This window comes from Podospora bellae-mahoneyi, chromosome 6, assembly GCF_035222275.1.
Source record: "Podospora bellae-mahoneyi strain CBS 112042 chromosome 6, whole genome shotgun sequence".
NCBI lineage: Eukaryota > Fungi > Ascomycota > Sordariomycetes > Sordariales > Podosporaceae > Podospora > Podospora bellae-mahoneyi.
In genome coordinates this window covers 3,228,165-3,250,945 of record NC_085885.1, presented here as the reverse complement: position 1 = coordinate 3,250,945, position 22,781 = coordinate 3,228,165, and the positions used below count along the sequence as shown (strand labels likewise).

Sequence of the window (22,781 nt, the reverse complement as noted above, 5' to 3'; positions counted from 1 at the left end):
ATCAAGATATCTGTAGTGGCAGTAGGGCGGCGCTGTTGCTCAGTGAGAAGTGAAAAGTCCAGTCAGGGGTTTGAAATTGCAATTAGTGGGTGTCTTGGCATTGTGTGTTTAGAGCCCTGGCCACGATGTGAGCTGTGATATCAAAAGGACAAGCTTTATGCACGTGTATCTGAAAGGACTTTAGGAATGTCTATCTAGACAACTCCAAAATGGCCAAAATACCTATTGAAATAAGTTATATCAAACCAGTCCGATCAAAAATATCTTGCATCTCATGAAACCTGGATCAGTCTGTACGCAAATAAAAGTTGCTTCTACCTAGAGAGTCACCTGTCTTTAGGTAATCCACAAGTCCATGAATCACATGCAACATGATGATCCCAGAATGTACCTAGAAGTCTATCGTTAACTTGTTTATTACCTCGGCCATTCTTATCAGACAATTCCATCATCTCCTAGTGCCATGCATGGCAGCTTCTAGTCCCGATGGCACCTCCACAACTGCTCATTCAAGTGCCAATTTGGTTTATGGCCTAGACCAAGCGAAGTGTTTGGTGAGGAGAAAACTAAGTTTAAACTAGGTATTTACTGCCTCTTTAAACCTATAAAACAGCCATCCTCTTCACCCGCCTCTCCTTCACCACCACCATCAACAACAATGGACGACTCAAACATCCCTCCCAATCAACCAGCAATCACGCTCCCACCCCTCCCATCAAAACAACCACATCATCCCACCCCTCGAATCCACCCCTTCTCCCTCATCCACCCCTCATCCCTCCCCCTCATCCACCCAACCGCCACCGTCGGAGCCTTCTGCCTCATCGGCCCCAACGTCACCATCTCCGCCCGCACCACCCTCCTCTCCCACGTCTCCATCCCCTCCAACACTACCCTCGGCACCGACTGCACCATCCACCCCTTCTCCGTCCTAGGCGGCCCCTCCCAAGCCCTAGCCGACAAATCCCAACCTCCCAACACAGGCAAGCTCACCATCGGAAACTCGTGCACCATCCGCGAGGGCGTAACCTGCAACGTCGGCTTTTCGGCCAAAGGAACAGTGATAGGAAACGGGTGTCTACTCATGGCCAACAGCCACGTTTCTCACGACTGTGTCTTGGGGGATGAGGTCATCCTCGTGAACGGGGTCCTCCTGGCTGGGCATGTAACGGTGGGGAGGGGAGCGATTTTTGCGGGCATGGGAGGGACCGTTCAGTTTGTGAGGGTTGGGGAGTACGCCTATGTTGGGGGGGCGACGGTGGTGAGCAGGGATGTTTTGCCCTATAGTATGGTCAAGGGGTATAGAGGGAGGACGGTGGGGGTTAACGCTGTGGGGCTGAAGAGGAGGGGGTGGACGGGGGAGAGGATTCAGTGGGTGGAGAGGGCTTTGAGGGCTGTGTTGAGGGGGGATCAGGAAGAGCTGAGTGAACTGGTGGAAAGAGTTGGAAGCACAGGAAAGGATGATCTAATGAGAGTGGTAGATTTTGCGAGGGAGTCGGAAATAGGGCTGTGTTCATTGCATGAGAAGGTAAGCGGGGGAGCAAAGCTGTGATGTAAGAGGGAGTGCGTGGTCTGCAAATGGTAACAACACATTCTTATTTTCATCTCCCCCAGCTATCCTTTGTACTTCCCTCGATCAACCTGCGGACCCTAAGCGGCAGTCTTGTCGACACTCGAGTTCTGTTTCGAAGAGAACGGTTTGCGGCCATAAACAACATATCTGCAGGATTGGGGTCAGCATCGCCCGCCGTATTGTACCATCCAAAGATCACTCACATGGGCCAGTAAGCATGCACCCTCGGATCTCTCAACACCTTCCTCGCGTCAGCAGCTAGCAACAGCACCTCTTCTTGACTCCAGCCCATTGCCCTCGTGAGAGGCGCCAAGATGGCCGCCTCCATGACCTGGTCCATGTCATAAAGTGCCCACTGGCCCAGCCTCTTGTACTTGGGGTCACGGGGCCAGCCGTTGATTGGCCACTTGTAGATGTACTCGACGACGTCTTCAAACCCGGCTTCCTCCATCATAGACTTCCAGTTTTGTGCAGCTGAGAAAGGTCGATGCATAGCTTCCATGGCCTTCATGAGCCATGACATCCAGATCCATAGGCCAGAGTCCTCAGTGAAGGTGCCGTCATCACAGCCAATTGGCAGAGCCATGTCCTGTGCTTCAAAGTAACCGCCGGGTTCCAGCTGGTCGTAGACCTTTTTGACTATGGAGGCATTGTCGGCGAAGCTGCCTGTCATGAAGCGGCTGATAATGAAGTCGAACTTCTTGGACCATGTCCATTCCTTTTCGAGATCGTCAATCTGGAAATGTCAGCTTCATTCCAAACATGGTATTGCATGGTCGTCTTATGAGATGTACCTCAAAGGAGCAATTCGGCGGTATGCTAGATCTAGGGTAAGCGGTGCTGTCAAAGGTCTTGGCAGATGTATACGCACAAGTCCGGTTGAACTGGGCTTAGGTCTACACCGATGACCTTTAGGATGGTCAGCAATCGAGTTGAAAGAAATAGAAAACCAACGAGGCTAACGCACTTCTGCCTCGGGATGCTGATCCGCTATTCCATCCCAATCAGTTAGCTTTCTGCGTGGAAACGAAGCACGAGAAGCCTTACCGTAATCGATACACCAGATGCCACTTCCGGTGCCGAGATCAAGTACTCGTTTGGCACCGTCTTTCTTTGGGCAAAGGCATATCTGGTCGTCAAAAGTCAATCTGAAAAGATGGTGTTGCAAGTCTGTTTAGAAGTTGCCAAGTCAGATAAACGTAGCCGACGGGCATTTGCCCCCAGCTGCATGTGGACCTACCCAGCCGTTCAACTTCGGACTATAAGTGGACATATGATTTAGCACGATGTAATGGCGGGACGGCGTGCACCTGGCTTACTGCATCATTCGGCATGAAATATTTCCCAGCGCTCATAGAATGGTAGGTCCGCCCGTTCTCTTCGTAGAACTCAAAAATGCTAGATCGTAGAGAGGTGAGACTACTACGTCTTGACGCCTACAGTCGGTCAGAATCGGCGAGTCTTGAGACACGAAGAAGTGAAACATACATCGTCTACACCTGAGTCGTAACCCTCTTCATCATGAGCATCTGACGGTCCCTAATGTCAAAGATTAGGTGGCAAATCCCCCGGACTGCGGGGAAAAGATGAATTGGGCATACAAGCTCGACTTCGTGCTGATGACGGGCATCCTCTGGCGGTGTTTGAGGCATGATCTTGTTGTGTTTGTGATCCGGCCTCGACTTGGGTTTGATGGTCCGTAAGAGTTCGAAAGAGCGGAGTCGTGATGGTCGGTCGGCCAGAACAAGGAAAACGGCGAGCGACGAGATAGGGGATGCTGAGCTGAGGGTAGAGCCACATCCCAGACAATGAACGGAACATGCCCCCGGTTGCTGGTGTGGCTTGACACATGCGGGTCCCCCGCTTCCCAATCACACGCTCAGAACACCAACAAACCAACAAGGACCATCGATAATTGGTCCCAGGCGGTCCAGCACACTTCTGCTGTTGCAGTAGTGCACATACACCCTAGCTGCTGCAAAGCCAACAAGCATCCCCCAAGCCCTGGACCACAGCACACCTCAAAAACAGGCCGTGGTTATCGTGGAAATGAAATGCCCACCATGTGACACGACGGAACCCAGCTTGTGTTTCCCAAACTGCTGTTTTCCATACGGTACAGAAATGCGAGATTCTGCCATGTCATGGCTACCTTCCTCGACCGTGGCCCTCATCGGGACGGCCCTCTTACTTTGCTTTGTTATCGCCACTCGCATCCAGTCCTTTGTTAGAACACGGCATATTCCTGGGCCATTCTGGGCTGGATGGACCGACCTGTGGATGATACGCGCCCAGCTCAGCGGTCGATTTTGCTTCCTCCTTCAGGATGCAAACACAAGATATGGTATTCCACCCCGTGCTGACCTACCTAACCTTGCTGCATATCCATCCACTGACTGACATTAATTTCAGGTCCAATCGCAAAGATCGCACCCAATTGGGTCGTCTGCGGTGACGCTGAAGAGCTGAGACGTATTTGGGGAGTCCGTTCAGCGTGGAAGCGACCATTTTGGTACCGCGCTTTTCGTTTTGATCCCTACAAGGACAATGCTTTCTCAACCACGGATGACCAGGTTCACGAAAAGCTGAGGGCAAAGCTCATGCCAGGCTACGGCGGCAAAGATGTCGACAACCTCCATGAGCTCATCGACAGACAAGTCGCTGGTCTTGTGTCACTACTAGAGACCAAGTATCTGTCAAGCAAGACCGAATTCAAGCCCGTCGACCTGGCGCGAAAAGTACAGTATTTCACCTTGGACGTCATCTCTGCATTGGCGTTTGGCAAGGAACTGGGCTACCTCGCCGCCGATCAGGATCTGTTCAGCTACATTCAGACCACTGAGAGCACGCTTCCCATCATGCTCACGATAGGATTTATGCCCTGGCTCCTGAAGCTGATTCAGTCACCTCGCCTCAAGTTTCTGATGCCCGACATCGACAGGGTAGTTGGCATCGGAACTGTTGTCAAGACGGCCCAGCAAGCGGTTGCCGAACGCTACGGGGACAAACCCTTGATCAAGCGCGATATGCTCGGCTCCTTCGTTGCCAATGGCCTCACCAGGGAAGAAGCGGAAGGCGAGACCGTAGTACAGATCATTGCCGGCTCCGACACGTCAGCTACAGCCATTCGCTCCACGTTGCTCTTCATCATCACCAACCCGCTCGTATACCGCCGTCTACAGGCCGAAATTGACACTGGCATCCGCGAAGGTCGCATCTCCTCACCCATCACAGACGCCGAGGCCAGGAATCTGCCATACCTTCAGGCCGTCATTCGGGAGGGCCTCCGAATGTGGCCCCCAGCGACCGCTGCCCTCCCCAAGGTCTCTGATAGGGACCAGGTTGTCTGTGGAGTTCACATCCCCGCCGGAACCATCATTGCGTGGGCCCCTTTCAGCTTCTTGAGAAGTAAAAAGATCTTTGGGGAGGATGCGGATGTCTTTAGGCCTGAGCGATGGCTGGATATTGAGCCAGAAAAGTATCGGACCATGGACCAGACTGTCATGATGGAGTTTGCATCAGGCAGTCGATGGGAGTGTTTAGGGAAGACAGTGGCACAGATTGAGCTCAATAAAGCTTATGTTGAGGTGAGCAGTTGACCCTGCAAAATCCATATGCTGTTACTAACACCCAACTACGCAGCTTCTTCGCCGGTTCGATGTTACTCTGGTTGATCCTACAAATCCTTGGACCTCCTTCAATGCGGCCGTGTTCATTCAGAGTGACATGAATGTTGTAGTCACCAGGAGGGAGTTGTGAGACTTGGGCACAGTGGTAAACGCACGATCAAGCACAGCTCGCGAAGTCTGTGGAAGAGGTCGTGTTGGATACTTACGATTGGAAAGTCAGCGAATGAAACGCTTGAACTTACCTACCAATGCAGAAATGTCTAGGCGTTTTGAAAAGAGCCTATCTTGACCATAATGCAAACGAGGCGCTGCCAGAGTTGTGCGGCTTATGCGGGCAATCATTGGCCAGGGTCCTTCCCAAGCAAGCCACATCGGCTGGAGCGAGGAAGGAAGCGCGTGAGGCAGAAATTCATTTATGTTGTGTTCGCTCTTTCCTTTTATTGTTCAGTCTTTGTTTCTTTCGTCATCTCAAATTCAAATTTCGATCTTAACTGTAGTCAACCATACGACTACATGCGGCTCATTAACACCAAAACGTTGCAACCCACGGATATCCAAGACCCCCACTCAATTCGATATCCCATTCTTTCACACTGTTGGACAGATAGCGAGGAAGCAAAGTTCCGAGGGATTACCGACCCAGCCAACCTCCGCTAGGCAACGCGCTTTGCCAAAATTCGCACATGTCAGCTAGCAAAGGAGCGCGTTCGACAATTCCACCAATTGGCTCCAAGGGTCCATGGATCGGGCAAAGGTCTTTGCCACATCCCTAGAAACCACAGAGCAGCTGTGAGTTCATCGTTGAGAAGCATGTCGACTCCCATCTCCTTCAACCTCTTCAACAAGCCAGCAACAAAACGTGGCATGTTGCAAACAAAGGTCACACCCATTGAGGGTAAGGAATCTGAAGCTCGGCTTGTCAGCCAGGTAGGTACCATATCACTGAGTTTCTATTCCCAAGCAACCCAAAGAAGCTGACCGATGCATTGAACTTGTTCCCAACTGTAAGTCAACCCGCCCCTTCATGATCAGTTGGGTCAAGTTGTTGGTGTTTGTCAACCTGGGTCTGGCCAATGACAGCACCAGCATTGGAGTGGCTGACGTTACACCGATCCTCCTAGTTCAGATCCTCGGATCAAGCCAGCCCTTCGTTCACCTACCGTACCTCACATCCCGATATCATCCCCCTTCCGCCAATCTATCCACGCCAGCACTCGGACATTTCTAATCTGTATTGAGCAACCCGGCCCGCATCGCATATTTTTTGACTTTTGAATGGCTGCTCAGCGACCTGAATATGACTATCGAGGGTTGAGTTGGGATCATTTAAACGAGTCCGGCTCGATCTCCAACCTCCCAGCTGCTACCCCACTTGAGTGGGAGTCCCTCTCACAACATCAACGAAATGTTCCACAGCATTCACAAACCACCCCTTGGGGACATGGAAGGGATGGGGTAGAAATGGGGGATTTGGGCACCCAGCGGCCCGCCAGAGAAGATCCATTCAGCGACCACAACCCTTTATCCAGGCCGTATCGCAGCGGAGGGTACCACATGCTCGACGAAGTACAAGAACCAGCCAAGCAGGGTTTCCTCAAGTCAGTCATCAGTCCAACACCAGCAACTCAACATCATGACGGGTCTTCTCCGCCTGATCGTGGTCATCCCGGGCCTTCCGGGCCGTCATTCTTCGGTCGGATAAGACGGTCCAAGTGGGCGATGTACATCTGCCTCATCTTTGGTGTTGCTTGTGCAGCTGGACATCATGTGTTTTACAGCATGCTCAATGGCAAGCCCGCAACGGATCAGCTTGTGATGCAGCGGTATGGAACGTTGTTGGCGTTTGGGGCAAAGGCGGGGCTTGGTGCTGCGGTTATTGAGGCTTCTCATCAGCGGGTGTGGGTAACGGCGCGGAAGAGGGTGATGACTGTTGGGGCGTTGGATTCGTTGTTTTCCATGACTGAGAGCTTGGCTTCTTTTGGGGCTTGGGAGGTGCTCAAAGGGGCTAAGATAGCGGCTCTGTTGGCTCTTTTTGTTTGGTGCGTGGCTCTTCTTTCGAACTTACATGCAGTACTGGAGACTAACAGATGTAGGATTGCACCGATCGTCGTCATTCTGACTGCCAACACTCTTCAGGTTGAGCTCAGCCGGATTGTTACTGAGGATAGGTGCGCCGGGATCAGGACGCTCAACTTCAGCTTTGAAGAAATAGACGAATGGAGAGATCCAACCAAGATAGGCAAATATTTCGAGGTTCCGGCCTCCATCTGGAACACAACGAAAAAGGCCACCGATGACGACGACAGCGATGAGTGGTTCGACTATTACACCGCACCAGGCCTGGAGTTGGCTCAGACACTTACCATTGGTGCCTTCATGGGAGAGACAGTGATGCGGAAGAACGCACAGGCGGAGACTTGTGGCAGCGGCTGGAACTGCACTTTTGAGATCAAGTTCACCGCCCCTGCCTACAAGTGTACCGAGCTCGCAAGCGGTGTCGGCTCCAAGGCATCGAATCTGACGCAACAATCCGGCAGCATCGCTCCACCGTTCAGCACCGATCTGCTCCTCCCCAAAGGCATCTATAGCTACTACGCCTTCACCACAGGCGGCGATTACTTCAACATGCAAATGAAAGACGTCGAACCAGGCGGAATTCCCAAGACCGACCGCCCCTATCCCAAGAACCTTGGGGCCTTTCGCACCGATCCCATCGTGTGGATAGGATATTCCACCCGCACAAACCCGGGGGAACCTCTCCCTGAAAAGTCCTCCTCTCCCGGTTGGGAGCAAGCCTTCACCCCCAAACTCTTCGCCTGCGAGAACTATGAATCATCCTACATCGTCCAGTTCAACTACACCGAAAACCTCCACTCCACCTACGTCCTCGACGTGGAGTACCTCCGCCCCGTCATCAACACGACCTACCTCCCTGACATCGAGTTAGAAGATGGCACGGCAGACAACGTCGCCGCCACCCCGCAGTCAAACTACGTATTCCCCCAGAACAAGAGTTTGTACCGCCGCACCGCAGCGTACTACTCCCTCTCCCTCATCGCCCGCTCCTTCCTCAACGGGACAGTAGCAGCCAACCAGAAAAACGCCAACGGAGTTCCAATGGCCAATACGAATGTTATTCAGACAAAAGTATTGGACATTGCGAATAATTACTTCCCTGTGGGGGACCTAATGAAGACAGTGCAGAGGTTCTACTCTGAGAACATCATCCTTAGCATGCTCTCCAACCCGCAGTTTACCAGTGTGGTTTGGGCTGCCAAGCCAGATGAGCAAAGCGGGATTGACCCTGATGTACAGAGGGAGGATGTGGAGGGGCTGAAGTATCCTTGTCAGAGGTCGAGGGTTGGGAATGTGTACACGTACCATGTGAGGGATTTGTGGATTGTGTATAGTATTTCTATTGGGCTGGCGGTGATGGGGGTTGTTATTGGGGTGCTGTCTGTGAGGGAAAATGGGGGGTTGATGAGGAATGTGAAGTTTAGTAGCTTTGTTGCTGCGACTAGGGGGGAGGGGTTGAGGAGGGTTGAGTGGGGTGGGGCCGATGGGGGACGGGTGAGTGAGGGGGTGAAGGGGATGAGAATGAGGTATGGGATGGTTGAGGTTGAGGGGCAAGGCGGGAAGGAGTTGAAATTTGGGTTTGGGTTTGAAGAGGATGTTACGAGCTTGGAGAGGAACGGGGGCGGGACTGCGGTGAAGAGGTTGACGATGTTGGGGGCGAGTTCTAGAAGCTTGGCAAGGTCGGGGTGAAACAATCGACTTTACAGTTTCATGCATGTTGTACTTACGGTACGTGCCTTCTTTTGCCGTCACATACCGACGGCACGCACCAGCCTCGGGAAGGAGTTGATGTACTACATTTGGCCATGCACCCCGAAATAACTTTCCCGAAACTTGAAGATTTGTGTTCCCGCCGCACAATGCACGGATCCTGCTTATATCCCGAGCTCGTCTTCTCTTTCAAATCCCGGCTCTTTCCCCTCTCTTCCTCACTACAAAGCCCTGGTAGACCCTCCCTGATGACACATCATCTCATCTTCCAAGAATGGGAATAACGACGCTGAGAAAACTACTTCTAGCCTCTGCTTGATTGCGCCTCTTCTATCTTACTTTTGCAGAAGATGTCCCGCCGACCAGTGACTTCCTAAGACGTAATCATGCAGCGGGCAAGGCAAACCTACCTACCGAAAGAACCAGGAGATGGGGCTACTAATGCACGTGTTATCTTTGAAGCCATCGTCCTGGGCGACTATCTTTATATCGACGGGGGAGAGGTGTCTCATAGAACTCCACCGACAAGCGCGCATCCCACGCCCTCAACCATACCCTCTCACTTCCCCTGAATATATCCTGGAACAACCAAACAGTGGCCTTCCAAAAGATCCACAAACCTCCATCGGTACCTTCCCTCAACTGTCAAGCAGCCTGGCGTGATACTTCCGGGACGGCGTGATCCTTCCGGGACGGCGTTCTACATCTGGGGTGGTATAACATCGTACCGCACTCAGCCACCATCTTCTGAGCTGTGGAAATTCATAGCGGATGGTTACGGCGGTGGCTCTTGGAAAAAACACGAAAGATCTCTTCTGTTTCTCTGGGCAAACATGTTCGTACATCACGGTGGAGCATGGACCCAAAGCAAAGACGTGGGATACTGGCTTGGAGGATATGGTACAGCTAATACCGACACGAGCATCCTCCCACCGCAAAGTTCAGATGGTGATAAGAACATATTTCTCGCTGTTCCGGGAATTATTTCGCTCAAGATGGCCAGTGGAGAGCTTACGAACTCGTCGGTTGGCATGGGGCCTGTTGGGACACTCTGGGGCGGCAGTGCTCACCACGTACCGTTCGGGGGTGGCGGTGAACAATCTGACGACTTATTGGTTTTCCTGGGAGGTGTATTTGAAGTCCCCAGACCACAGGCCTATCGAATTTACCAATATCACCGTCTATGATCCGCTTCATAAGAAATGGTATTCTCAACAGACAACGGGGGCAATACCTAAGCCGAGCTACCAAATTTGCGTGGTTGGTGTGAAGGGGGACAATGGGACGTACGAGATGTGAGTTGGCTTTTTCTCGATATGGCTGGGAATTCTGCAATTGCTGACAGGGTCTGATCTTAAAGCTTCATATATGGAGGCATTTTCTGGTCGTCCGCCAAGACGCCCAAGACTGTGGGTGAAGTGTATGTTCTTTCTCTTCCCGGATTTGTTTTCTTCAAAACACCTATCGAACAAACGCCGGGAACAAAGCGGGACGATCACACCTGTGTGGTGGCTGGGAAACGACAAATGATCACAATAGGGGTCATGACGAATCATTGCGTAGCCCGGACAGGTATTGGCGCGATCCGGACCCCTGGTCCAATGGCCTTGGTGTGTTCGACTTGACAGAAATGAGATGGAGCAATGAGTATAACGCAGCTGCTGAAGGGTACAGGTGGCGGGCGGTAGTCAAAACGTGGTATTCAGAAGGTGGCCTGGAATCGGTGGCCTGGTCAGACAACACGTTAAAGCGGATGTTCTTGGAACCCCAAAGTACTACCATACCGCCAGATCAAGAAAGCTCAACTCCCTCCGATCCTAGTACCGGCACGTCGCCTTCACCATCACTTGAACTTGTGGTAGGTGCTGTTTTGGGTGGTGTAGGTGGTGGCACATTACTTGCTGCGGCCGTCTTTCTCTTCTATCGCCATCACCGGAAAGAGAAAGCCAAAACAACCGCGCTTGAGCTCACCAACAGAGACAGCTCGGACAAAGCTTTACACAAACAGATGGTCGAAAGCCCTGCTCAAGAGCTGCCATCTTGCTCAAGCGCCGCTGAGCTTCCAACCGACCACAATCATTGCGAGTTGGGTGCAGCTCATGGGCATACTGAGTTGCCTTGCGGTGACACGCAATGCGAGAGCCAACAACCGCGTGAACAGTCGGCAAGATAAGAGCATGGGAGACCTTTTCCTCGGCACTAGCAGCCATACGTGATAGTCTTAGCGTACCCAATAATGTCGTTCAATTGCGATGGCTTGTTCTTTTATATTTCCTACCTAGCTAGGTGCTAGCGGCAATTATGGCGTCCTCAATTCATCCTTTTTCTCCTACCATGCATGTGGTCTAGATCCTTGATTGACTACCACTGGGCCACTTAGGTTGAGGAATCACGGCTGTTCCCGGTGACGTTGCAGGGGGGCTGCATAGTCAGAGGGTCTAGACGCTTTTGCTGCAGCCATTCAGCTCTCGATGTGCAGGACAGTATTACCACCACCAGCTACTTTGAGACTTAAATGTCAAGCTGAAACCCCAATACAACGCAGCCACAACATCCAAGCGTCTTGGTTCGTCGACAGACCAGAACCATCAAGTCACCTGCAGTTCGTCTCGCAGATGTTGACTTCGTTAATAACCCCATTTCGACTGTGGCTTGACAGGTTGAAGCTGGTGTTCATGCCTTTCACATAGGTACTCAGAGTTTTGAACATGGTGCACCATGCGAAGAGCAGGTATTTGACGACCATGATGGCCAGGATTTACTTCCCTATTATCCATCTTTCTAAACACCTTTGAAAGCTTCTTCTACACGTAACTCTATCTTCTACAGGTACTCAGTCTTTGACTCTCACGACAATGTCTGATCAACCTCCCCATGACATCAGCGAACACATCAGCAAAGATGCCGCCTCCTGGTCCACGGCTCCCCTGCTAAACTTCTTGCTGCACTACACCCGCGAGACAGAAGAGAAGGGCCGTTATTCTGATCGCATCAGCGGGCTCAAGGCCATTGATGTGCTCAACAAGGGGTACACGGAAGAGGATCCCTTGCCTGACGAGAGCGAGGAACTTCGGCAGTCCCTTCTGCAGCTTATTAGCGACGGTCCCGGGAAGGAAAAGGTTCCCAAAGGCACATCTGTAAGCTTGTTTCTCACTGATATGGACACCACATGCTAACTCTGAACCAAGGTTACGATCGTCGGTGCTGGTGTGTCCGGTCTCTGTGCTGGCTATGAGCTGAAGAAGGCTGGCTTTGATGTCACGATCCTTGAGGCATCCTCTCGTGTGGGAGGACGCGTGGTCACGTTCCGCGACCCAATTTTTGCCCCTGGACTGCACGCGGAGGGAGGTGCTATGCGCATCCCTCGCAATCACTTCCTCCTGCGAACCTACATTGACAACTTCAAGATTGGTGAGCTGTTCAACTTCGAAATGCAGAACAAGTTCATCTACTTGTCTGAGTACAGGGGTGGGACCACGTTGACCTACGACGACTTCAATGCCAAACTAAAGAGTCAAGAGCCTGAGCTGCTCAAGCTCTTTCCATCGCTGAAGAAGTGCGAGCGAGGCCATACGATTGACAAGCTCTGGGAAGTGGCGGTGGCACCTGTTGTTGAAGACTTTCGCAAGGCCTACAAAAACGCCGAAGGCGGTGAGCCCTTCAAGATCAAGACGGCTTACCAGGCCATCACCAACCTCTACGACAAGTACACTCTGCGATCGTACTTGCAGGAAAGGGCCGGCTGGAGTCCCGACGCCATCAAGCTATATGACCTAGGCAATGCCCACGTAGTCTTCGAGAACGGCTTCATCGAATCTTTCAAAGACGCCTTCCTGTCCAGCAACTCCCAAGGCGCGCAAGCCGGCATGCAGCAGCTCCAAGGCGGGATGGATCTCGTCCCCAAGGCGTTCATCTCCCCTGATCGCGGCGAGAACTCCCTCATCGACAACATCATCTTCGGTGCCCGCGTCACTCACATCACCGATCCCAACCCCTCTCCCAACCCCAAAATCCCCACGGCGCCCCAGATCAAAATCACATACGAAACAACCGGCTCAAAGAAGATCACGGTGGAGTCAGACTACCTCATCCTCGCCATCCCCAACACCGCCCTCCGCGCCATCACCAAATCTCGCCCCTTCGCCACAGTCCAAGAGCAAGCCATCCGCGACGTCCGCTACGTCGAGGTGACCAAAGTCTTACTTCAGTACAAGACCCGCTGGTGGGAACAAATCTTCACCGACCACAACCTCGGCACCGACGGCGGGCTAGTCTCCGACCTCCCCATCCGGTACACCGTCTTCCCCGTCTCAAAAGACAACGACCAGTTCAAGCACTCCCGCCGCGGCGCCATCATGGCAGCCTACACCTTTGAGCAGGACGCCACCATCCTCGGGGCCATGTCCCCCGAGAGACAAATCCGCATCGCTGCCGAAAACCTCCATACCATATTTCCCGAGGCCAAGTCGCTCGAGCTGCTCGAGGCGGGGACGTCGCAGGCTTTCCCATCCGACGAGCTCGCGGGGGGGAGTGCGTTTTGCTATTTTGGACCGGGGCAGAAGAAGCAGTATCTGGAGGCGATGTGCGAGAGTGATTGGAAGTGGCCGGAGAGTTCGAGGTTGGGGAAGCCGAGGGTGTTCTTTGCGGGTGAGCAGGCTAGTTACACGCACGGGTGGATTCAGGGGGCGATGGAGGCGGGGTTGAGGTGTGTGCAGCAGGCTTATGCTAGTGCTACTGATTTGGTGGTTACTGTTAGGGATGGGAAGGAGGAGCAGGAGGGAGAGGAGGGAGTTGTGGCCGAATGAGCGGGTGGTCACGCTGAGAGGGGAGAGGGCTTTTTACCTATCTGTAGTTTGACGACGGCTCCCAAGAGCCTCAACGAGTTCCGATACTCATTTTGACAAAAGGAAATTTGAAACAGTCGTGACCTGGAAAAACATGCCATGCCGGTGACTCGAGCATGTTTGAAAAGTTCAGATTGCATGACGTGAAAGCTGCCTTACCAGCTGTCAAACGGCTACATGCGCAGCAAACATCGAGCCTCACACAACCTCACAATGTTGATATACATCTTTCCAGCAAACAAAATGACAAGTACAGACTCCCACTTTGACTGACGACTTGTCAGAGTTCCCTCTTTTGCTCTTTGCAGCCATACCTACCTACCCTCTCTCACCAGCTTGTCCTCCTCCAAGATCTCTCACTCTCCCTCAAGATAACTTTTTCGAAAGTTCTCACCCCAGCATCTCTCTCAGAGTACCTACGTCATCATCAAACCCACCACAATGTCCTACTACCGCCCCTCCCCCCCCTCCGAACCCTCCCCCTTCGACTACCACCGCTTCCCCCACAACAGGGAACTCCGCCGCCTCGCCGACTTCAAGTCCGACAAAAACCTCCAAATAACCCACCGCTTCGTCTGGCTCTGGGTCCACAGCCGTCTCCCGGAAGCCATCAAGTCCGCAGTCCTTCGAAGCGGATTTTCCTATTTTGGATTGCGGCCGGCGATTATACCGGACATGTGGGGAGACATCACGGTTATTGCCTGTGATGACAACTGGGTTACGGAAGAGCAACTCGAGGGGCTGGAGGTCGATGTGGAGGGGGTGTTGGAGAGTTTTGGGGTTTTTGGGCGACAATTAAGGGTTGTTGTTGTTTGAGGGGGGAGATAGTTGGTGGTGGTGGTGGTGGTGGTGGTGGTGGTGGTGATGGATAGATAACTGTTTACATTGGGAAAGACTTGGGGTGATATGGATAGACAAAAGTTGTTCTCTGGGCGCATCATGGAGTTTGAACGAGCAATTACCATGTGGCTCCCTCAGCCAAGCGCTTTGACTCATTATTGACCGGAGCTAAAAGAGTTTGGAGGTCTTGGGACTGGTCCACAAGTTGAGGTTAGCGACGGGGCAAAATGACCTAGACTTTGAACCCGTGTCTCAAACATTTTAAGTCTGATAGGGCTGAAGAAGGATTTGTTGGTTGACTTGTGGTTGCAAGAATTAGTGATGTTCTATGCCGTGAGCCGTGAGACAGGGGTTAAATGGGGGTCAGGTCCGTCCCTGTCGGCTACCGCCAACCCCAACCCTGACGACACAAAAACATTGGCATTCGCAAGCTTCAACTGAACGGGAAGCCCCGCAGCCTTCCAGAGCGGCTCCTGGTGAAACCTTAACACCGCGACAGGGCGTCTGGCAGATCTCGGCCTTTCCCTTCAACTCTCCACCAGTGGGCGGAGCGACGCCCGCTTCATTCGGCCCGTATGCCACGTCCAGGATGGAGCTCCACCGCAAGTGTTCCCTGTCGTGGATTGGGCGGCGCAACTGTCTTCGCTGTCGTTCGTCGAGCCACTGACAGAAAGTGGGTGGGTGGGGGTCAATTGCAGGCTTGTAGCTTTTTCCCTGACGCGCGGAGTTTCCCTTTCGGTGCGACCCTGGAGCAGTGTCTCGACACTCGCGTCCCAGTGCTCGTCCTTGGTTTGCAAAGCGATGAGGAGTGCTGCCAGTGAATGCGTGTGTGAGTGGGCCACACGGCAGATACGATGGTATCCGTAGCAGAATACAAAAGCCGGCAGCATCCCTCAATCCTACCCACTTACCATTGATAGAATGCTTCTCGTTTCTGGATGGGATCCATCGGTGCAACCTTGAATATACCATCCGGGCCGTTGACGTTGGGAGTTAACTTCAGCCTCATCAAAGTTAATGTGTTAGTCGGTCCGTATCTGTGCCACGTTCAAAGAAAAGCCTCTTGACCGCATGCTCGCCCTCAACACCATCACCTCTGCGCAGAGGTAGCACGTTTGACATCATGGCCGACAACGCAACAGCCGCAGCCATGGCCAACACCGGCCAGCAGCCGCCGGGCCCTCCGGCTCCTGCTGCCCTCGACGACATCACCCCAGCGCCAGCCCCCGATGCTTTCCAAACCTCCACGGCCAACCTCACCCCCCCAAACAACAACGACGACCTCGAGAAACAAACCCCCATCATCACCACCACCCCCATAAACCCAGCGCCGCTGATCAACCCAGACGTAAACCACTACCGCATAGCCGCCCTCTCCCTCGCCTCCCTAACCGCAGGCCTAACCGACGCCTCCGTCGGCCCCCTGATCGAACCAATGAAGCACTTCCACTCCCTCCCTGACGATAAACTCATCTCCCTCCTCTGGGTCGCCCAAGCAGTAGGCTTCATCCTCGGCGCAGCCCTCATCTCCCCCCTCCGCTCCCTCAAACCCTTCCTCAACCACGACAACATCACCCTCCTATCGGCCAACATCCTAGTCTTCCTCTCCTACCTCCCCTTCTCCTGCTCAGCTCCCCTCCCCGCAATAGTAATAACCTTCCTCCCTCTCGGTTTCGGAAACAGCTTCAACCTCGCCATCGGCAACGTCTACTGCGGCTCGCTTCGGAGGAAAGCAACCTTTTACCTTGGGGTAACGCACGCCTGCTACGGCCTAGGCGCCACAATCGGACCGCTCATCGCCACGAGAATGATTGTGCAGACGCGGTTGGATTACGGCCAGTTTTACAGCATTCCGCTGTGTCTGAGTCTCATCAACTCGATGTTGTTGTTTTGGGCGTTTAGGGAGCACCCCGTTGTTGCGCCTCCCGCGGCGGGCACAATGGAGGAAGGGAATGCCGCGGCAGTGGCGACGGAAGCGAGGAGACCGAACCCAGGAGAATGGCTCAGATCCCACCTCCCAGCCGACACCAAGCTCGTTGTTTTCGCCGCCTTGTTCATCTTCTGCTACCAGGGCGCCGAGGTCTCAAACGCAGGTTGGATAACTGAGTATCTCCACCACCGCCACCCCGCCTCGCAGGAAAAGATGGACACATACGGGTACACCATGACCGGGTTCTGGGGCGGCGTGACGCTCGGACGGATGGTGTTGACACCGCTGGGGGAGCTCTGGCCCGGGGGAAACAAGGTGTTTGTGTACTTTCTGATCCTGCTCTGCACAGGCTTTCAGCTGTTGATATGGTTGTTAAAGGGCGGCATTGTTGCAAGCGGTTTGTCGGTAGCATTCGTTGGGTTCTTCATCGGCCCCGGATATCCCTGCGCGATGAGGGTTGTGATGAAAATGCTCGACGAGAATGAGATACGGAGGCCACCGTTTGGTAGGGTGGATAAGGAAGCCAAGGCGGCCGCGATGGGCGTCATTTCTGCGTTTGGCATGACCGGTGGGGCGGTCGTGCCTTATGTCATCGGAAACCTAAACAGGCCTGTTGGGAGATGGGTGCTGCATCCAATTGTGCTGGGCTTGTACGCGCTGATGCTCCTTCTGTGGTTCTTCCTGCCAGTAGCAAGATGGAAAAAGTCGGCCTGGAAGCAGCGACCAATACACCGCTTTGTTGATGCCGTCTTGACATTCTGGCAGTCGCTGTAATAGGCTAGAAATGATAATTAAATATGATAATAGTTCGTCACATACCTCGGAAAAGTTTGTCTCATGGGCGCGTGGGCATGATGTGGATGAAGGGTGAATTCTAAAACGTCTATTCGTCTATTGGATTGGCATAAGAACAGTTGCCGGTCTATTTTCTGCCCGTTGCAGCCTCCTTGACGGTGGTCTTGCCAGCCACAATGTCCTTGACAGTGGCCAGGATTTCGGTGAAATCCTGGAAGGTTGTGAAGGGGACGTTCTCCCTCTCACAATACGATACGAGATCTGAGGCCTGGTCAGCATGAGCAGCAAGACACAAAACGAAACCAAACGTACCTCTTCCAGACTTGGCAAACAGGAGATCCGTCTCCTTGGCTGCGGAGAGATCCGACACGCCGTCGCCGGCATAAAAGAGCACCGGCCTCTCTTCACCAGGGAGCCTGGCATAGGGCCGAATTTCGAGGGACTTGTCATGTCCGAACCCACTAGACTGGCGTCAGCACCATATCTCCGAGCTCCACCGTCGACCCCCACGCGATAAAACATACCTATCATCGTGGTAAACGATGTGCCAGCCGCCGGCCTCGTTGACGCTCTTTCCTGGCCGGGGGGCAACATCATTGCTGACGATTTGCAAAGTCTCGGCTTCCTCCTTGCCCAGCATGTGGGCCAGCAACGCTCTGATAACGGGCTCCATACCGCCGCTCAGGATCACGATGGGCACATTGTTCTCCTTGGCCCACTCAAAGAACTGCTTGAATCCTGGGTCCAGGGTGATGTTCTTGAGGAGGAGCTCAATGCACTCGTTGAATGGTGTCTTGATGCTGTCCAGCATGTCGGCAAAAGAGTCCCTGAAATCCCGGCGGCCAAAGAGAACATCCTCGTTGCCCTTCTTGCGGAGCTCAGCACCAAAGCCAAGGTTATCCGTCATCCAGTCATTGCTGTCTTGCTGGGTGATAGTACCGTCGAAGTCGGTAAAGAAAATGAACTTGGGTTTTGTTTTGAGCGCCGGGAGCGCAATATCGAGAGCAGAACCCATGGCTGTGGTCAAAAGCGGACTGGGTGAGGTTGAGAGAATAAGGAGTATCTATCCTTCCAGCTCAATAAGTAGGTACAAAGAGGGGGCGTTGCTTGTTACTAAGAGCAAAGCTGGCTGCAGTGAAGATCCCGGCGCTGAGCTGTCCAGGTCGTCTCAAAACGAAGGGCAAAAGACCTTGATTGGGCCGCAGTCGGCACTGAAGAAGTATCGGTGTATGCGCTGGGGCTCTTGGCCGAACTTTGCGTGCTTTTCCAGAAGACAACGGCGTTTAGAGGTAGTTACCGCAAGTCTTTGACCCCACTACAAATCTTGATCCGAAGCAGTGGGTGGTCCCTGGATCTTGGATCTGCGCTCTCGGCACAGTGCGTTCCGTTGAGTGTCACTTTGTCAGCGGGGATCCGGGCGGCATTGCCCCTGACCCGATACCGGACTCGGCCCGGAGGCGGTAGACCTTGAGTTGCTTTGGAGGGGGCCGAAGCTTTGGCCTATGGCAAGTTCAAAGATGGCACCTTTGGATTAGGTAGCGTAGGTATACTGAACAGTTTGATCGGAATGAATTAAGTTAGTCCCCAGGTCGATTTGGTTCCAAGTTAGCTTCTTGACAGGCAGGGCCCTGCGTTTCAACAGTAAACCAAGCCCCACCACACCCAAAAATTCCACTGCGGGGCACTGATTTTCCACTGAGCTGCAGACCGGAAAAGGTCGTCATCGCAATCAGCATTTGCATCCCAGGTCGCGACACATACAGGATCCCAAACCCGAGCAAAAGCACCTTCAAGCCATGGCCAAGTCAAAGCGCAACATTCTCGCGGCCGCGCAGGAGACCCTCACTCCTCCCGAAGAGTTGACCGAATCCCAATCCATCGCCCGTGTACTCCAAGTCGAGGGCAGCAATCTTTACATCTGCGAGCTGCCCAACACCAAGACCATCGTCGTCGAACTCCAGTCGCGCTTTCGTGGTACCATTTTCATCAAGAGAGGTGGATATGTCCTGGTAGACTTGGCTTCGGCCGCCGAAAGGCCTGCTACCAGCAGAGTGGTTGGCGAAATCATCAACATCGTGCGCGATGAAAAGGAGTGGAGGAAGCAAGCCTATTGGTGCCGTCCTTTCGTCCCAAGGCTGGCTAGGTATTAGGCTGACACATTGCAGGCCCAAGAAATTCGAGAAAAAGACCGACGACGACTCGGACAGCGAAGAAGAGTCCAACGTGGGAAAGATGCCGCCAAGCGATTCGGAGGACGAAGACGAGCGCTGATCGAGCTGGGCGTGGAGCCGGGGTCTCCGACTACTCCCGGCATACATGAAGCCATGCCGGCGGAGTCACGAACGGGTTCGCCAGCCCTCAATCACTTCGTCTTCTCAGCGTTATCGACCCATAGTACAGAGCGCTTTGTTCCCAGCCATACCGACGCAACGGTTGTTGCCATCACACCAATGACGACCCCCGAGCTGAGTGGTGTGCTGGGATAGACATTCCAAGCCCATTCCTGGGCAGCCCACAGCATGTATTGGAGAACGGGGTGGATGCGGCTTTTGTACAGGAGATAAGGGGTCGACCAGGCAAGATATGCGTAAAACTGGTAGTGAAGGGAGCGAGCGAAAAGCAGACCGATGACGTTGGCTGAGAGTATGGTTGTCATAACGTACTCTGGCGTGATGGCTTCGGCGATGGCTTCTTGTTCGTGCGGTAGGAAAGGGGATTTAACCTGGAGAACTGAGGTGATAATATGAGAGAGCGATCTTCCGGTCCCTTTGAGCCATCGACTTGTGAGGAAGCGAAGCAGGGCGAGGACATGGAGCGCGAGAAGGACCAGGGCGAACTCCTTGCTTAGAAAAGCTTGTTCTCCCATAAAACGCCAGTTTACCGTCCACTTGAAGAAAAACTGCCGAGAAAGCTCGAAGGCCCGCCCAAGGTAGCCCCACGGGTTGTTGGCAAGGAATGGAACTCCAATTAACACTTGTACCAATGCAATGATGGCCGCAGATTGCAGGGCTGAGTTGAGTCCGGTCCCTAAGAGTAGGATGACACCCACCGCGGGGAGCACCAACAGTAGGGACATTTTGATGCCCAACCCCCATGTGTAGAATAGGACACCAGCTCGCCACGAGTGATTCTGGAAGGCAAGAATGGTGAGGAACAGAAAAAGGACGGCGAAACAGTCGTTGAAACAACGGAGAACAAAGATACTATGCAGGCGCCTGGAGAGGATGAGGAGGGGAAGGACGTAGGGAGGCACCTATTACGACATGTCAGCCTGGTCTCGTACTGGATGATATACCTCTTGCTCACCCTGGCATTGCGGTAACACCTCATTACAACACCCAAAGTGACGACATAGAGAACTGCAAACAGCTTTTGCGCCAGCAAGATGTTCTTCCCCTCGTCGGTAAGGTAGTACAATCCTGTATAGGTGTAGACATGGGCGGCAGGATAAACCAGAGGGCCGGTGCCTCCTCGAATTTTGGTATAGTCGCGTTCGCCGGATACAAATTGAGACACTTGCTCCATGTATGCTTTCCAATCGATTTCGGTGTCTTGGTAGAGAGAGTGTTAGTTGGGACATATGGCTGATTGGCGCAACAAGAGCTTACAGGGTATCAGTCGAATAACCAAGGCGCACAGGACAGCATCCGCCAGGAAGAGCGCGGGCGCAATGACTTGAGAGAGCATATGACGACCATTCAAAATATCTCCCACCAGCCCAAGGGCCTGTTGGTGCAATGGTGGTTTTCGGCCCGTCATGTTCGCGTTGCTACTGAAGCTTCAGGTTGGTCGTCGCGAGAGGACGTGTTGCTGGAGCTCTCGGCTTGGAGCTTGGGTACCTGGTGGCTAGTTACAGTGGACACCTGGCTGTCAACTGGTGCCACTCCCACCAGCCAATTTGATCGCAACTCTTCATTTAGCAAAACAAAACATGATCTTGCAGCTGCTCTGTTTCTCGTTGTCATTATCATTATTCAATGTTCATTGCAACGCCATCACAGCTTTGACTGCCGCTTCTCCTGCTTCACAATCTCATCAACCAGCTCCACCACCTTCTCAGCACACCCATAACTGCCCTGGTATCCCCAACCAGCATGGCCATAATTGTGAACAACCCAGGTCCCATCAATCTTCTCCTTCTCAATCCTGACACCACCCTCTCTTGCTGGCCGTAGCCCAACACCATGCCGGATAATGCTCAGCGCCTCAATCCCCTTCCCGTCCGTCAACTCCGGATGCGCCTCCACAGCGCGCTTCATAATGCGCACAGCAATGTTGGGATCTGGGTTCGGGTCCCAGTTGTGCCTCATATAGGTCCCTCCCAAAATCGTTCCTCCACCCAACGCACGCTGCATCACATACATAATCTCATCATCCGCATCATCACACCCGCTGCTCGTCGGCATGAACCCCTTGGCCTCATTCCTAACAACAACAATCTGTCCTCGTGCCGGGTAGACAGCCTTGTCCATCACACCCCCCAGCTTGCAGGCCAAAACACCAGTGGCATTAATCACAATATCAGCCTTCTTCCCAGTATGGCTGAGGTTGTGTGCCTGGGAGATATGCTTCACAATCCCTCTTTTGAACTGCACCCCATACTTGGCGCATTGGCCGACGAGCCACGGGAGGTAGATCGCAGTGTTGATACAGACAGACATGAACTCACAACCAGAGTGCATGCCCTTGGGGAGTTCATTAGCGGGTATCTCGCGGAAGTTGTCCATAACCTCCTTGTACCAGGGGTCGAATTGGAAGAGGCCGTCGGCCAAGGCAGCTTTCAGGCCGGTGGCAACATCCTTCTCGCGGCGGAGAACACGGGCAGCTTTTCCCCTTCAGTTAGAATCACCACTTGACATATATGCAAGGTAGGCTCAAAAAAACAAAAAAAAGAAAAAGAAAAAACTCACTCTGAACATGCAACCCAGCCTCGGGCACCTCCTTCGCCAACCTCCTCAACACAGGCCAAGTCCGTCTCTCCCATCGGCTGTCCTTGTCGAGTGCCATTCTACAACACTTATCAGCAAATAGTGCCATGATCAAAAGGTTTGAGCAACACTCACGGCAGGACGTTCGCCCCCGCCCAGGGAGAAGTATACTCAATGTCATAATCCCCAGGCATATGCTTCGCGACAACCGTAATCTCATGCCCGCCCTGCTTCGCCAACTCCAATGCGCAGGTAAGGCCGCTCACACCGGCGCTGTTTGGGTCCCATTATCAGTTCCGGCACCGGCGATGTGGGGCTCTTGTTCACGGAGACTCACCCGAGGACGACAATGATTGGCATTTTGGCTGTGGAATAATAAATCGAGGTGTTCAAGACGGGCTATTGAAAAGGGCAAGTATAGATAACAATATACAACAAAAAACCCCCTCAGAAGCA

At 53.1% G+C, this 22,781-nt stretch overlaps 11 protein-coding genes across 11 annotated transcripts; 6 read left to right on the top strand and 5 right to left on the bottom strand.

Moving 5' to 3' along the window:
• Positions 1–658: 658 nt before the first annotated feature.
• QC761_608570 (uncharacterized protein) lies at positions 659–1,552 on the top strand (the record flags this gene model as incomplete). The annotated part of the gene is made up of 1 exon (XM_062881275.1): positions 659–1,552. The coding sequence occupies one exon, from the start codon at positions 659–661 to the stop codon at positions 1,550–1,552; it is 894 nt and encodes a 297-aa protein (XP_062729981.1).
• Positions 1,553–1,570: 18 nt separating this feature from the next.
• QC761_608560 (uncharacterized protein) lies at positions 1,571–3,834 on the bottom strand. The gene is made up of 10 exons (XM_062881274.1): positions 3,175–3,834; positions 3,062–3,112; positions 2,893–3,009; positions 2,814–2,832; positions 2,621–2,743; positions 2,541–2,563; positions 2,445–2,482; positions 2,368–2,392; positions 1,777–2,309; positions 1,571–1,720 (listed from the first exon to the last, which is right to left on the bottom strand). Exons 1-10 carry the CDS (start codon positions 3,223–3,225, stop codon positions 1,651–1,653), a joined length of 1,050 nt encoding a protein of 349 aa, XP_062729980.1. The 5' UTR covers positions 3,226–3,834; the 3' UTR covers positions 1,571–1,650.
• On the top strand, positions 3,382–5,446 carry QC761_608550 (uncharacterized protein; the record flags this gene model as incomplete). Its single annotated transcript, XM_062881273.1, is given in 4 exon segments — positions 3,382–3,525; positions 3,530–3,917; positions 3,986–5,160; positions 5,216–5,446. Coding segments are annotated over 4 exon segments (1,824 nt in total). The 3' UTR covers positions 5,333–5,446.
• Positions 5,447–6,498: 1,052 nt separating this feature from the next.
• Positions 6,499–9,146, top strand: QC761_608540 (uncharacterized protein). Its single transcript, XM_062881272.1, has 2 exons — positions 6,499–7,241; positions 7,296–9,146. The coding sequence occupies exons 1-2, from the start codon at positions 6,664–6,666 to the stop codon at positions 8,965–8,967; spliced, it is 2,250 nt and encodes a 749-aa protein (XP_062729978.1). The 5' UTR covers positions 6,499–6,663; the 3' UTR covers positions 8,968–9,146.
• Positions 9,147–11,756: 2,610 nt separating this feature from the next.
• Positions 11,757–13,939, top strand: QC761_608520 (uncharacterized protein). The gene is made up of 2 exons (XM_062881271.1): positions 11,757–12,125; positions 12,177–13,939. Exons 1-2 carry the CDS (start codon positions 11,844–11,846, stop codon positions 13,791–13,793), a joined length of 1,899 nt encoding a protein of 632 aa, XP_062729977.1. The 5' UTR covers positions 11,757–11,843; the 3' UTR covers positions 13,794–13,939.
• Positions 13,876–17,441, bottom strand: QC761_0097690 (uncharacterized protein; the record flags this gene model as incomplete). Its single annotated transcript, XM_062873060.1, has 2 exons — positions 13,876–17,370; positions 17,422–17,441. 2 exons carry the CDS (start codon positions 17,439–17,441, stop codon positions 17,187–17,189), a joined length of 204 nt encoding a protein of 67 aa, XP_062729975.1. The 3' UTR covers positions 13,876–17,186.
• QC761_0097700 (uncharacterized protein) lies at positions 15,796–17,376 on the top strand (the record flags this gene model as incomplete). Its single annotated transcript, XM_062873061.1, has 1 exon — positions 15,796–17,376. One exon carries the CDS (start codon positions 15,796–15,798, stop codon positions 17,374–17,376), a length of 1,581 nt encoding a protein of 526 aa, XP_062729976.1.
• Positions 17,442–17,524: 83 nt separating the features above from the next.
• QC761_608500 (uncharacterized protein) lies at positions 17,525–18,412 on the bottom strand (the record flags this gene model as incomplete). Its single annotated transcript, XM_062881270.1, has 3 exons — positions 17,525–17,658; positions 17,710–17,858; positions 17,922–18,412. The coding sequence occupies 3 exons, from the start codon at positions 18,410–18,412 to the stop codon at positions 17,525–17,527; spliced, it is 774 nt and encodes a 257-aa protein (XP_062729974.1).
• Positions 18,413–18,951: 539 nt separating this feature from the next.
• On the top strand, positions 18,952–19,706 carry QC761_608490 (uncharacterized protein). Its single transcript, XM_062881269.1, has 2 exons — positions 18,952–19,510; positions 19,563–19,706. The coding sequence occupies exons 1-2, from the start codon at positions 19,194–19,196 to the stop codon at positions 19,666–19,668; spliced, it is 423 nt and encodes a 140-aa protein (XP_062729973.1). The 5' UTR covers positions 18,952–19,193; the 3' UTR covers positions 19,669–19,706.
• A 53-nt stretch (positions 19,707–19,759) lies between these two features.
• ALG3 (dolichyl-P-Man:Man(5)GlcNAc(2)-PP-dolichol alpha-1,3-mannosyltransferase) lies at positions 19,760–21,156 on the bottom strand (the record flags this gene model as incomplete). The annotated part of the gene is made up of 3 exons (XM_062881268.1): positions 19,760–20,650; positions 20,704–20,948; positions 21,006–21,156. The coding sequence occupies 3 exons, from the start codon at positions 21,154–21,156 to the stop codon at positions 19,760–19,762; spliced, it is 1,287 nt and encodes a 428-aa protein (XP_062729972.1).
• A 236-nt stretch (positions 21,157–21,392) lies between these two features.
• On the bottom strand, positions 21,393–22,685 carry DAO1 (D-amino acid oxidase; the record flags this gene model as incomplete). The annotated part of the gene is made up of 4 exons (XM_062881267.1): positions 21,393–22,222; positions 22,308–22,405; positions 22,461–22,598; positions 22,663–22,685. 4 exons carry the CDS (start codon positions 22,683–22,685, stop codon positions 21,393–21,395), a joined length of 1,089 nt encoding a protein of 362 aa, XP_062729971.1.
• Between the last annotated feature and the right edge of the window lie 96 nt (positions 22,686–22,781).